The sequence below is a fragment of the Clytia hemisphaerica genome, unplaced genomic scaffold, assembly GCF_902728285.1.
Source record: "Clytia hemisphaerica strain Z4C2 unplaced genomic scaffold, Clytia hemisphaerica genome assembly, whole genome shotgun sequence".
In the NCBI taxonomy this organism is placed as follows: domain Eukaryota; kingdom Metazoa; phylum Cnidaria; class Hydrozoa; order Leptothecata; family Clytiidae; genus Clytia; species Clytia hemisphaerica.
Window position 1 is genome coordinate 127636 of NW_027104211.1, and position 13483 is coordinate 141118.

At 35.0% G+C, this 13483-nt stretch overlaps 2 protein-coding genes across 2 annotated transcripts; one reads left to right on the forward strand and one right to left on the reverse strand.

The window, feature by feature from the left end:
* Nucleotides 1-2500: 2500 nt before the first annotated feature.
* LOC136815557 (uncharacterized) lies at nucleotides 2501-6084 on the forward strand. The gene is made up of 6 exons (XM_067072007.1): nucleotides 2501-2728; nucleotides 2914-2979; nucleotides 3199-3284; nucleotides 3547-3664; nucleotides 5374-5432; nucleotides 5720-6084. The coding sequence occupies exons 1-6, from the start codon at nucleotides 2525-2527 to the stop codon at nucleotides 5823-5825; spliced, it is 639 nt and encodes a 212-aa protein (XP_066928108.1). The 5' UTR covers nucleotides 2501-2524; the 3' UTR covers nucleotides 5826-6084.
* A 3964-nt stretch (nucleotides 6085-10048) lies between these two features.
* On the reverse strand, nucleotides 10049-11845 carry LOC136815560 (uncharacterized). The gene is made up of 4 exons (XM_067072012.1): nucleotides 11630-11845; nucleotides 11078-11185; nucleotides 10597-10737; nucleotides 10049-10345 (listed from the first exon to the last, which is right to left on the reverse strand). The coding sequence occupies exons 1-4, from the start codon at nucleotides 11775-11777 to the stop codon at nucleotides 10164-10166; spliced, it is 579 nt and encodes a 192-aa protein (XP_066928113.1). The 5' UTR covers nucleotides 11778-11845; the 3' UTR covers nucleotides 10049-10163.
* Between the last annotated feature and the right edge of the window lie 1638 nt (nucleotides 11846-13483).

Below are 13483 nucleotides of genomic sequence, written 5' to 3' on the forward strand. Positions count from 1 at the left end.
CCCCTGTGATTGGTACCCCCTGTGACTTGAGTATATGTCAAGAAATGAAAAAAATTGTATATTTTTACAATTAAAAAGAATAATGATAGTTAGATAAAAGCAAGATAAAATTTAGTTCCCAAGCCCCCAGACCTTACTGCATAAAAGTTAGATACCCCCAGAGATCATAGGTACCCCCTGAAATTGAAAAAAAATCCAGCCCCCAGCCTTTTTCAGGAAGATTTTGGTTGTAGACCCCCCCCCTGCCAAATGCCCATCAGGTGGTTTCGGGAGTTGATCATCGGGTGTTCTCACTAAGTTAGGAATTTAAGCACCCAATTGTCGGGTGCACTATTTGTCGGGTGTTTTTGCAAATTTAGAAATCTCAGCACCCAAAAAAAACCGACTGTTGGGTGCACCGGCAGGGTCATCTTCGATAACCGACCAGTATAGATAGACCTAACTCTTCATACAAAAATTATGGGAAACGCATGTTTGGACTTTTTACCCTTTGCTGCACGCATGCACTAAAGCCGAAGTCCTGCAAAGGCGGACAAAAATCAGTTTTTTGAAGTTTGCGAAAAAACGCCACATATAAAAAGATCTTTCAAATTCAGTATTTGAATAGATATTTTTCCTTTTACTTGCAAAAGTTCCACTTTTGCCACATTTTGGTCTAAAATTGACCATATATAGCATCTTCTGCGTGAATTATCTTGAGCTAGGTAATGAAATCGGCTATACCCGTTTAAAAGTCTTCTATATAGTTTTTCGAGAGCTTTCGATTGGTATACTTGATATTGTCTGAAAATGAGTTTGAAATTTAAAAAAAATGTTGCCCTTAGGGTTTTGCCTGGGGAAAAAAGAAATGTCCCCAAAAAAGGATGTTCCACTGTGGGAATTTAGGGGATTTTTTCCTGAGGCATAACCATCCTATAGAGAAGGTCTGGAGAAAGTTTCAGCTGGATCTTATTTTTTTCCCTTAAATTATGCTAGACAACCCCACTATTATATCAAAGTGTAATCTTGTAGAAAAAAGATTAAATTTGCTTCTTTTGAAAACTAGAAATTTTGATAGAATTTGCTCATGTCTTGGAATAAGCACTTCAAAAAACCATAACATATTAACATTAGACATAAAGTCACCAGGGAAAGGTACAAAAATAAACCTTATTTGGCTGACAGTAAATTATTTTCTTGGGAATAGAACTGCCAAACGAACAAATCAAAACATTGAACCCGCTGATTCAGGCTGAATGTGACTTTCTTTATATAATGCTTTGTTGGCTTTTTAATCTTTGTGAAAACTTGCATATGTTTTGCATATTTTCCAACTAAATCCAACCACGGCTTTTTCGTTCCTGTATCTTTGCATACAATTTAAGATGGTGGATGGAAAGGCGAAAAGGTCTATCCAGACAGTACAAACCAAAAAAACTGACCTAAAACCAAAGTACAAAAAGAAGGTTAACAATTTAACTGGCACAGAACCCTTCATTGAAAAACTGCATTGTTTCTTTATGGGATGAATTTTTGTGGGAGTAAAACCTTGTAATGGTATTTCTCATGGTGAAAAAGGTGATAAGATGTTGTTTCCACGATGAAAACCTCCAACAGAGAATCGAAACACTTCCAAATCCTTTAAGGATTGGATTTATAAAACTCAAATCGAGGCTGGTCACCATGGAAGTGAGGCCACAAAAGAAGATGTAGTTTCTTTTCCACAATTTAGAGACTTGATATTATTAAATGATAGTTTGAAAATGCGAGAGACTTGCTGTTGAAGATAGCACAGAATGAGACAGATACAACGGACCATATTAGACCTGTGCAATTCGTCCACGAATGGGGTTCTGTAAGTATTCTTATTTGCTCTGTCGTATTTCTTCACAATAGCCTTTTCCAGGCTGCCAACTCTTGACAAAGAAGATGTTGAGTGTTAAATAAAGGATAAAGCTACAGTAACATAACAACTCACTTCGTGCAAAGAATGGCCTCATCGAGGCTGAAAATTTTTTTGTGCAAAAAGCTTCTGCATATTATAAAGATTAAATGCTTTCTTTGGTTGAATTATTTCTCATGTTTATGTTTCCAAAACAGTGTTTTCATACAAAACTCTGACTGGGTGTATGTTTAATTAAACCTAATCCTATAAACAAAAATCTTTAAAAATTTGGGTGAAAAAATTCTACGGTCTTAGATTTGAAAATATCATTTGTCTCCATTTAACATGCTTCATTATAATGCTTTGTCACTTAAATGTTAGCGCTGTTTTCAACACGTCTAAAACATACTACTTGAATACCTGTGAATACAAGTCTTTGTTAGAATACATAGCTATTTAAAAGAACAAAGGAATTGATAAGTATTTTCTTATCATTGTTTTGATTCTGGAGTCAATGGAGTTTTTGATTATATTCAACATGACATGTTGTGTCATATAGTCTTGTAGTCTTTACCAGTTTGATGGGACGCTCCTATTTAATTGGTCATTAACAAGAAATTTTCTTTTTTTTAACAGTCAAAAATACAGAAAAAATTTTTAATGAAAAAACTTCAAAATTATATAAGCGGAAAGGTTTCTCTTCAAAAAGAGCGACTTGATAGAACATCAGATGATAATTTAGGACAGCAAGAAACTTTAACGGAGGACTCATCAGCCGAGATGTTCTCTAAAAGTTATTGGTTTGGAGGTAATGAAGGAGAAACACCAGAAGAACCAGCTCCTGACCCATGGCTTCCAAATATGGTATGTTTTCTTCTTTTGTTTCTATGATTGAGTTAATTGTTTGTAATTAGACACAGTCACAGTTTGTTGGTCGAATTACTAAATCCTGGTTTTAGAATTGAATTTACTTACACAATAACTGGTGAATGAAGAACAAACATGTGTTTTCTGTTTTTTCATTTGACGTATCATTTTTTTCGTTCTAGAGTAAAACTCAACGTATTGTTGGTTTCTTTACAATGCTTTCGCTTGGCATCTTTTGTTTTGTATTGGTATGTCATAAAATTTAGACGTCTTTCTCTAATAAGCATTGAAATGGGCTTCTGAGAGAACCTTTGCTTTCTGAAAATCTTCCCTACCCTAATACTTACCCTTCACTTTATAAACATTAACGGGGAATGGATCAATGTTTTGTTATCAAAGATTATTATTTGCTGCTCTTATTAAGAATTTATACTTGCATCAAACATTCTCTCGATTTTGATTTATAGGCTGGTTTTTATGCACCGCTTATTATTTTAAAAGCAAGGAAATTTGTTCTTTTATATACCATGGGAAGTCTGTTCACTATCGGGAGGTAAATGAAGCTTTAACCTTTCATTTTTAATCGTTAAGTTTTTGAATTCATTGATTGTATTTTATACGCTACTAAAAGGACTGAATTAAACGAAGAAAAGTTGTTGTAAAAACACACTTCAATTACTATTTTCTTGGTGGTATTTGTTTGGTATAATGTAAATATGAATATCTTGTGCTTTAGACCAAGTCTAACCCTATCTCTTCATCACTAAAAGATGTTGAAAGTTAGGTAACATAGTATAGATCATGTTTGATTTCAGTTTTGCAGTGTTATGGGGCCCTTACAACCACATGAAGCACATCTTTTCATACCAACGTTTACCATTTACTGCTGCTTACTTTGGAACAATGATTGGTACTCTCTATTCTGCATTATGGGTAAGAATAAAAAAACAATACACCTGTTAACTTTAGTACTAAATGCTGTCAGGAAAGAACATGATTGCAGTTTATGGTCTAACCATTTCAAATATATAAAGTCACTCCGTTGAGTTGTATACAGATACAAATATTTGACATCATTCAACTCTGGGTCTAAATCGCTTATAGAGCTTCTTAAGCGTTTTTAAGCTATTTTAGTGAAAATTCGGTTCTACTTCCTTCGCTGGTCTTCAATGGTTCTAATCCTTTGCAAGGGAGTGTCCCACGAGGTTTAGGAACATTGGGAACCTCTACAGAGATATTTGACGTCATTCAAATCTCCTTGTAAATCGAATCGAAAGTAATTGCTTTGCGAATGCATTGAAGCAAGGAGTTAAGAATGAATAATAGATATAATGATCTATCAGACCAATAGACTGCTGGCATCCACTAACGGATTCGTGCTCCTTATAGAGGATGCTTAATAAGCTATATTTCCTTTGTCCAGAGATTTGCCGCCTTTAGCCGATATACGGCTAAAGACATTTTTAGCTGGCGAGTGTCTACAAATATAACATTACGTAATGTTTAAATTTTCTGTGAGGCACCAAATCATAGATTGGAAAATATATTTGGATTTTGAAAAAAAAGTAGGCGGAAGGAAGTTTGCTTGTTTTTCTTCCTCCTTTCTTGTTTAATGTGGAGATTTTGTAAAAGATGAGAAATTAGATTTATTGAATTTAAGTGCCCTGATGTATCTTCTGTGTGCACCAACAAAATTTTGCTTCATAAAACTACATTTTGATGCTTTAATTTGGACTTGCATGAGTGTATAATTTTTTATCACACTGGATTCGTTGATCACTTTGGCTCCAGATAATTTTTTTGTCAGTTCTACAGATATGTTGCAGATTATTTCAAGGTATTCTAGTTATGTATATACAGTACATTTTGGGGGTCATATTGAATATTTCTGACATTACTTCTTTATGATTCTACAAAAGGGAGTGTTGTTGTTCTTTCAACAAGGGCCTTTAAATGTTAAAACAAACAAAGAACTTCTCTTCAGCTTTGGCATTTCACTTTTTAATACTGTGTGGCCTTTGTATCTTTTCAGGTACTTAGCTTCAAATACAATTCTTTGAAGAGATTGGAGTGTTTCTGGTTGTTTTCTTTTACTTTTGTGTTCATATTTGTATTTTTTGAGCTTCGACCGAAGAGCTGATGGAAAAGTTTTGATAAATTTACAGACCAGATATCTTATAGAAGCAAAAGTCAAAAATAAATCTACAGACTGTACATAATGCGCGCATCAGATAGTTTTTTATCTTTTTTCTGTTTTGTTTTTCTGGTCTGGGATTCGAATGTAAACATTCCATTGAAAACGTTCGAAACGATCGTTTTTGCGCGCACATCAATGTCAATCAAATTACTCGCCAAGATTTCCTTTGCGAACCGGAAAGCGGTTGGTAGATCATTAAGCAGACCTATACTACCTGTGGTTTTGTAGAGGTCTGCGATTCAGACTATCAGACCAAGGGTTGCAATATTTGTGTTAGTGCATTATCATTGATAAATGAGTTGCCACTCTTCTTAAAATTTGAAATTAAGATTATGCTCACACGTGACGAACCGAACTGTCACGTGCGATCATGGTCTAAGATTAGTTTTTTCGATGAATAAACAATGAAATAATGCCTTTTTTATTGTATTTCTTTTTTATTCAGTGGAGAAGTACAGTATTTACAATTATATTTGCTGCTCTTCAAATTACAGCATTATTATGGTAAGAACTTCTTCCCTGATTCATTGACATTTTTGTAAGCGACAAACATATTCTGATATTCTAAAATTTCAGAATACATATGTAAGAGAAACAGAAGTAACGGAGTTATTTGATATTTTTTTGTCTCAATCACTAACTTTGAATATTGAATTTCGGATGTGCTTTAAGAAATTGATGTCATCTAATCAAAGTGTAGGACGTAATAATATGCTCCAGTCTTATGTTTGTTAGGTAAACTAAGTTTTATTTTATTCCATCTAAAAAAATCCTTTTTTTTTCATTTTTAGGTACATATTTAGTTATATACCAGGTGGAACTACTGGGTTGAAATTCTTCTCAAAACTTTTTGCATCAGCATGTACAAAAACTGTGGGAAGGACATTACCTATATGAGATGGTTTGTAGAAAATTGTTTTTATTGGAGGTGTTGGGGGATGGTGTATGGATTTTACTGTTGGTGTAAATTTGAAATGAAGGTGGGATAAATTGTTGAATGATATATTTAAAAGATATCAAGAATCAATGGGATGACTTAGAGGATAATGATTTATGGTAATGATTTAAAACATAGATAGAGCTACTCTGTATTTCCCAAGCATTAGCAGGTGAAGCAAAATAATTCGCCATCTTTGCTAAAAGTAGTTCACAATAGGTCAATACGCCATTTCGGAGTTCACGACGCCATTTTGTAAGCGGAGCAAATCGGAAAAAACTCTTGTATATTGCTCGTTCCGACATTTTAAATTTTCCGGGGGTTTTGTTTTTTGGAATTGCTTAGGTCAGGGTTGCTAGTAACGGCTTGTCACTGTGCTGGGTGCATACTCGGCGCCTTGGGCCCCGCAGGGTTGCTAGTAACGGCTCGAATTTCAGTCAGGTTAAAAAAGGGGCAATTTTACCCATTTTATAATAACATTACTCCCGTCTTTTTTGTCATTCTATAAGTATTTCCAAATTTTATATTCTGCTGTGCGAGTGTGGCTCAACGGATAGCGCGCTGGGTTTCTGATCAGAAACTCTTTCATTTGGTGAGTTCGAACCCCGGTCGGGTCGATATTTCAAGGTCAGTTAAAACACTTTAAAATAGTCAGAAAACACAGTAAATAAGTTAGAAAAGTCACCAGGGAGTCAGAAAAGAGCCTCAGAGAAGATAGGCAGAAATACAAAGTCGATGTCGGAACGAACAATAGACAAGAGTTCTTTCCGAGCAAATCTAATGGCGGGTGTGCAGTCGCCCTCAACCAGAGAATCATTTCGGAAAGCCGTAAGCTACGATCTCGGACTATTATCGAGTTGTACCCGACTGAGACAGAGCAAGACAAGCCCCTTGGGGTGATTCCTCCAGCACTCCCTCGTCGTGTCTACACAAAAAGTAAACAAACCTTTAAAAAAATTCGATTAAAACTCATCCTCAAACAGTCAAGATATAATTTTCCACTTAGAACTAAATCTATCACGGATGTTACTACACAAAACCTAAATATTTCTCTTTTTTAGCTTACCAAGAGTCCTCTATTTTTCATTGCCTGATTGTTCACATCTAAAAACAATGCTGTGACTGGGGTCATATCAAAGAAAACAGGAATCAAACAAAAGGAGTCTCCTAAAGAATTGTTCTGATTCTTTTTTTCCATTGGAAATTCCCATGCAACAAAGCAATTATAAATAATGGAACACACTTTTGCTAATTATACACCTCAGTTTGTTATTGTTTTGTTTAGATGGACAGAGTTTTATATATTCAACATGAATTTGTGGCTAACAAAATTATCTCTAGCTAAATACTGCCATTAGCTCAATAAAAAATATAAAAAATAAGATCTATTAATTAGGAGAACAATGGCTGTAGTAGTAATTTGATGATATATTTGAAATTCAACTAAAAGGAAGAATAAGTTTGAGTATATTCAGAAGTAAATTTTTGTAAGAAAAAAAAACACGATCATTTGTTTTAACTTCATCCGTACATAATCCATAATTTTACACCGTTGACTGTCTATAAAATATGGTTTTTTCAACGGATAGCCCATTCACGAAATCTTGATGATTAACACGCTCTAAGATTTAGTTTATATTCAAAAATTCCCCAAGCATTGTATATAACAGCATCGTATCATATCATGAACCCATCGGTTGATCTTTGACGAACAGGTTCAAAATCAGGAGTATTCCAACAAAAATGTGTCCTACAAAATTTGTCTGTGTTGCCACTTGTAGCTAAATTCTATCAAATTTCCTTTGAGAGTAATTTGTCTGCCAATAAAAGCACTTCCTCTTTTATTACTAAAAACCAGATAACATCAACCATCAACAAGGCCAAATAGATAAAAGCTTGTTTTCTCTCTACCATGTTTGCTAATTCTGCTAAATTCATTCATTCTGTCATTTTTTTTTCTAAAATAAGTAAAAGGAAAATGTGAAACCATCCTGATACTGTTCATACACAAATGACACGAAATGCTTGACATATGGGCACCACTATACCACAGCACCTTAGTGTATATCTACTAGTGCATATTCCAATAGAGCAAAAGGTATAAAAGATATATCTGAGAAGAGCATATAGCTAGCTAGTAGAGTTACCAAAACCAACAAAAAACTTCTAACAATCAAATCAAGGTGTAAATGGTGACCACACAGAAAAGAAGGTTATACCTGCCTAACTAACCAGACTATGGTAAAGCAGTAATTAAACATTTTTATGGTAATTTAGTGAACAAATACAAAAAGACAGCCTTCATTTTCCATTTTCCATCCACCAAGAAATTGCAGGAAATTGCAGAATAGTTTTTAGAAAGGGGATTCTCTTTTGTTTACAAAGGAATCTCCACCGGCCTCTGTCCACCTCCACGGCCATTTTTTGCTCCGTTTGCAAAATGGCGTCGCGAACTCCGAAATGGCGTATGTAGAAACCTTTATTTTCACTGTTGAAACTTTTTTTGACACTGCAATGACTTCGAAATGTTAAGGATTTCACAAGCTAAATTCTTACGTCACTTCATCCAAGATGGCGAATTATTTTGCGTTAAATAAGGTAGGAAACACTGACCTGACCTTTATATAACCCTGGACCAAGCAATATCTGCCATCTTTGATTAAAGTTTTTTTGGAATTGGTACCCGAGGAGAAGCCATTGCAATGTTAAAAATTGACGTCTAACGCCGCTACATCATCAAAAGAATTTGAGGAAAAGTAGACCTAGCGCTCTCGATGCATTTACACCGCTATCGAGTAGTGCCGCCATTAGGGTACCAATTTTCAAAAAACTCCGATCAAAGATTTTGCTTGGCTGGCATTGAGAAGCTTGGTCCAGGGTATATAAAGGTCAGTGGTAGGAAAAGCTCTATCTGGTGTTTTATATAAGATATCTGTGGTGACCACTTTCTCATGAACTGGTTTAAATGAAGCATTTCTTCATGGTATGGATTAGGACATGATGTTTAATTACAGATATGGAACACACCATAATGTTTTAAAATCATTTATGTGATGAAATATTTTATTTAACGTTTTAGCTATCAAAACCTTTTGGATTTTAAACGCCCCTTTTTGGAATTTTCGGCATTATTATGTAATCACTGGTATTGTAAGTATGAATACCTTAAGATAAGGAATCTTGGCGGAAGGAAATTCAAGTTTATAGGTCATTCGCCAAAATAAGTTCTCGCCGAATTTAATTTTCTTTCAAATCAGTCTCTATTTCTCCTAAAGCTAAAAACCCTTTTTTCCTCTTTTTTTCAGCTAAGATATTGAACAAAAATGGGTCGTTCGCCAGAATTAATTCTCGCCAAATTTATTAATTTTATTAAATCAACAAAATAAATTCCGCCAAATTGCACCAAAATTTCTTCTCTTAAGGTACGTACACACTATGCGCAAATGCCTGGTTCTTCAAAGTTAACTACACCCCCCCCCCCCAATACTTGATTTTAGTTAAGAATTTTTTATTTCAATTTATTTATATATTTTTGTCTAAGATACAATATAGATATTTTATACATTTGATTTTAGAATTTACAAAATTCAATTAAATGGTACTACCACTCGATAAGGTGCAAGTCTACTAAAAACTGTAATCTCTTCAACATTTGAGTACTGTTAAATAGGTACCTAAAACTCTAGTCAGTCAGTAAAAATTAAAAAGGACTCACATTAAAAATATTGTGGATATATACCGATAATTGGATCCTTGAAGGTTTAAATAATGATTGGAATGGTAGATTAATTCTGCTTTTCAAAAGAACTTTACAGTACCTTACCGCTACCATTTTAGTTTTAGCCTGGTATGTGTTAAATGAAAATTGCTTTACTTAAAAGCATCATTGCTTTTAATAAAACATTCGTTTATTTTTAATTTTCTCGATTACTCAAATCATAGAAAATCTCGATAGTTCAAAATAATGTTCTAATGCTACGTCACGTCGACACCAACGCTATAAACCAACGAAACTGCATTTTTAAGAGTAAGTGGAAATCTCAAAAAATGTCTTGTCCATACCACGTCACGTGGGCTTTTTCAATAGTGTTTGTTTTAAAACCATCTGAACCAATAATAATTTGAGTTGTTCATATAGCAACACTTCTTGCTCCATTTTCAATTTTTTTCATTCACGAAATCGTTAAAGAATTTCGTTCTTGTTTAGTAAACACGACCACACCATCAACATTTTCTAATATTTCTACACCTCTATATAAAGGTCTGTGGACACACGTACAAGTTTTTACATGATTTCATTAATCGTCATCACGTTTGACTAAGTAATAACCAGGCGCCCGCGCGCACAAAAGAATGAGCGAAAGAGCGAAGGAAAGCACGAGACTTCCATTAGCTCCGTATAAGACATAGAATGCCCAGTCTTGCGTGCGATCTTCAACTTTAATCAATGCCCATACAAGTCCAAATACACCTCCTGCAGCTGAAATTGGATAAGAAAAACATTATTATTATTAAACATTATTTACTTCTTTAACTCCGCATTTTTTCAATCAAATTCTTCGTGATTGTAAATTGATATTTGGGAAAGGTTAGGTGCAGTAAATAAATTCAATCAGCCTAACGATAAAGAATACTTTGAGAGCAAGGCAACGTTTATTAGAAACCTGTTTTCTCCTTTTCAGTAAAAGATACCAAGAAAAATAATATAAATATTCTGTCGTTCTCACTTACCTCCGAGCAATAAGAAGATAAGATGAAAAACCATCAAAACTTTGGAAGGATATTTCTGACACATGGAAATGGCGATCATTATAAGTGAAACAAAAGTAAAGAATGCTCCGCCAACTAATCCAGTCAAGATGAGATCCAAATCTAAAGAAAAAGGCAAGGTTTATGTTTTTGTTGAAACAAATTTCTCCCTTTTTCTTATTTTTTTTTTTGAAATTTCGGAGGTTCATTTGAACTGTGTTCAGTCCAGCAAAATTTCATTCGATCATTATAATGTTGAGTATAAAAGTCTTGAAATTAGTTTTTAAATGATTCTCCAAAACGCTTTTTTTGGAAGTGACATTTTCGTTGTAGCAGGCGTTCTAAATCTTTGTAGTTATAAAACTGAGCGGACTGAAATTGTGTGAATAACGGACGCTCATCATGAATATTGATCCCCTGATTCACGCTTTACGATTCATGATGGTTGTTAAATTTTACTTACTGAAATCAAGAACATCTTCTTCGAATTTGAATAAACTTTTACGTTGAATACAGGACGAATGTTTGATATTTGAAATGATTGAAATACCTCCACAAGTTCGCCATAAACCTGAGATGAGAAAAACAAATTCGTAGTAGATTTACTGACGTTTCTGACGAGTTTTCAGAAATTAAAATTGGTGTCTTTGGCTGTTATTGTGTGAATGCAATCTGTGGGCTTGAAATCTATTTTTATCACTTCGAGATTTCGTTTTCAATGATATTTCTTCAATAGGCTATAAATATTTATCAGTTTCCCTTGAGAAGGGACCGAGTCTGAAATATGTCGGGAAAAAGTCAAAATGTAATAACCGCATTCTTTTTCACCGTTCAACATATTTATCAGTTTACAAGTCTTCCGCCACAGCGAGGTACTAAAAGGCTCTTACGTAACTTTGCAAAATTCGAAGAGTCTTGCCTAATTTGTTGTTTTAAGTCTATTTCTGGCTGAGATACTTACTTACTTACTGCACGGTTTAACGTCCGTTGATGGCAGACAAAGGTTGACCCTTACCCATTTCTTCAGTAACAGCATCACCGTATTTATCTTGTAGATCGCTTTTCCACCAGAAATCCACAACTCCAGCCAACACCACACCAACTAAGCCAATCAGTAAGAAGAATAGAACGAATGAACGAGTTGTATTGTAACAGCAAGGCATTCTAATGGTATGTTTGTTTGTTTTTTTATTCAATTTTAATCAACTCTACAGTGTGCCCTTTGTTTATCAGCCTAGAAAGAACAACTCATAAATATTATCTTATACACCTTTTCGACCGTAGCCGCCAATTGCCGCGGGGGCATTTTTTTGTCCGCTTTATCCCACTAAAACCGTCCCGGTCCTTTTTCACACCTATCTGTAGACGATAGTAAAAAATGTATCAAAAAAGGATTGGATCGAGCTTACTCTTGTCTCCCGAATAGAGGGGGGTCGGAATAAGCAGGGGGTAGGAAAATTTTCTAAATTCTACTAAGCTGGGGATGGAATAAGAGGGGGGGGGGTAATTCGAAGACAGAATTTTTTCTAACTGATATCAATTTAAACAACAAAAAAGAAACTTTAACAAAATGAACACGTAAAATAAGAACCAATACTAACAAAAAGGAAAATTTTAACAAGCTTAAGGTCTATCTACACTGTAATAAAATATTAAATTATTAGAATTTAATTAGCGGGGGTCTTAATAAGAGCGGGGGATGGATTTTTTTTTGATTTAACAATTAGCGGGGGGACGTCTATTCGGGAGACAAGAGTAGGGGGTTGATCAAATAATTAAATGGCATGCGCCTGACCGCGCGAATACCGTCGAAAAGGTGTATTGCATGGACTTTTCTTAAATTTAATCGATTTCTGATACCTCATCGGCACTTTATTTTAACTCCAAATATCACTAAACAGGCTGAAAAAAAGTAAATTTTGATTTGAATTGATGTCTTATTTTGGATAATGAACTGTTGAAAATTTTGGAGGCAAAGGAAAAGGGTTGATCACGCGCCTTCACTTGATCATGCTTCAATCCTCATAAATTTAGTAATGTAATAAGTTCATATGTCAACCAATTTTATACCGGTCCTTTATACACCGGCTTTTATTCCGCAAAAATAGGCCAAAAAATAACGCCATTAGAAACCGGTTTAAAAAGAGCTGATACGGTAGTAAAATATTCATAAAATATCCATTGATATGGAACAAAATAACATCTGTACGCTTGTCAGCAGTTATAAGATGATCTTTCAAAATTATAGCGTTCTAAATTTGAAGCTCTTGCAAACGCGCGCCTACGTCACTTTTATCGAAGCCGATTTGTTCGACACTCTTGATTTTGAGATGTAAGGGGCAAGGGCTAGAAAGTGATTGAAAATTTCATTCCCCCCCCCATTCCCTCAAAGGGGTTCCCTCCATAGATTTATAAAGCCCGAAGGGCTAGATATCGTGCTTTTGCTGAAAAATGTGCCGAGGTTAGGTAGGAAACATGGGCCCCGGCGAGCCATTTTGAGTGAGGGGGCCAGCATTTTGGAAAAAAAATGTCGCCCGCCATGGTTGGGCGACGAAGAAAACTTTTCACTTTTTACACCCTCAAAACAGGGTCTCCAAGGTCTCCAACCAGCTTAAATTAGTAACTCTTAAAAACGTATGACATGGTCTACCAAAAAGTGGGGGGCATGGACCCCCCGCCCCCTCTCCCTGTTGACGGGGCCTATGGGAAATCCTATCTAAGTCACGTGACATTACAATAGAATTTCAGCGCTTGACCAATCAGAAGCTTCGTGGGTTTTCGAAAACAATAGCAGCAATATTTTGCTTGCTTGGAAGAGTTTTAAAGCACTCCATCTAGCCCTTCAGGCTTTATAAATCTATGGTTCCCT

Coding starts and splice junctions, on each gene's coding strand:
- LOC136815560 (XM_067072012.1), bottom strand. CDS start 11,777: ATGCCTTGCTGTTACAATACAACTCGTTCATTCGTTCTATTCTTCTTA. Junction 10,738..11,077: donor AGAAGATGTTCTTGATTTCA/GTAAGTAAAATT, acceptor CTTTTTCTTTAG/ATTTGGATCTCATCTTGACT. Junction 10,346..10,596: donor TATCTTCTTATTGCTCGGAG/GTAAGTGAGAAC, acceptor ATCCAATTTCAG/CTGCAGGAGGTGTATTTGGA.
- LOC136815557 (XM_067072007.1), top strand. CDS start 2,525: ATGAAAAAACTTCAAAATTATATAAGCGGAAAGGTTTCTCTTCAAAAA. Junction 3,285..3,546: donor AGTCTGTTCACTATCGGGAG/GTAAATGAAGCT, acceptor GTTTGATTTCAG/TTTTGCAGTGTTATGGGGCC. Junction 3,665..5,373: donor CTCTCTATTCTGCATTATGG/GTAAGAATAAAA, acceptor TTTTTTATTCAG/TGGAGAAGTACAGTATTTAC.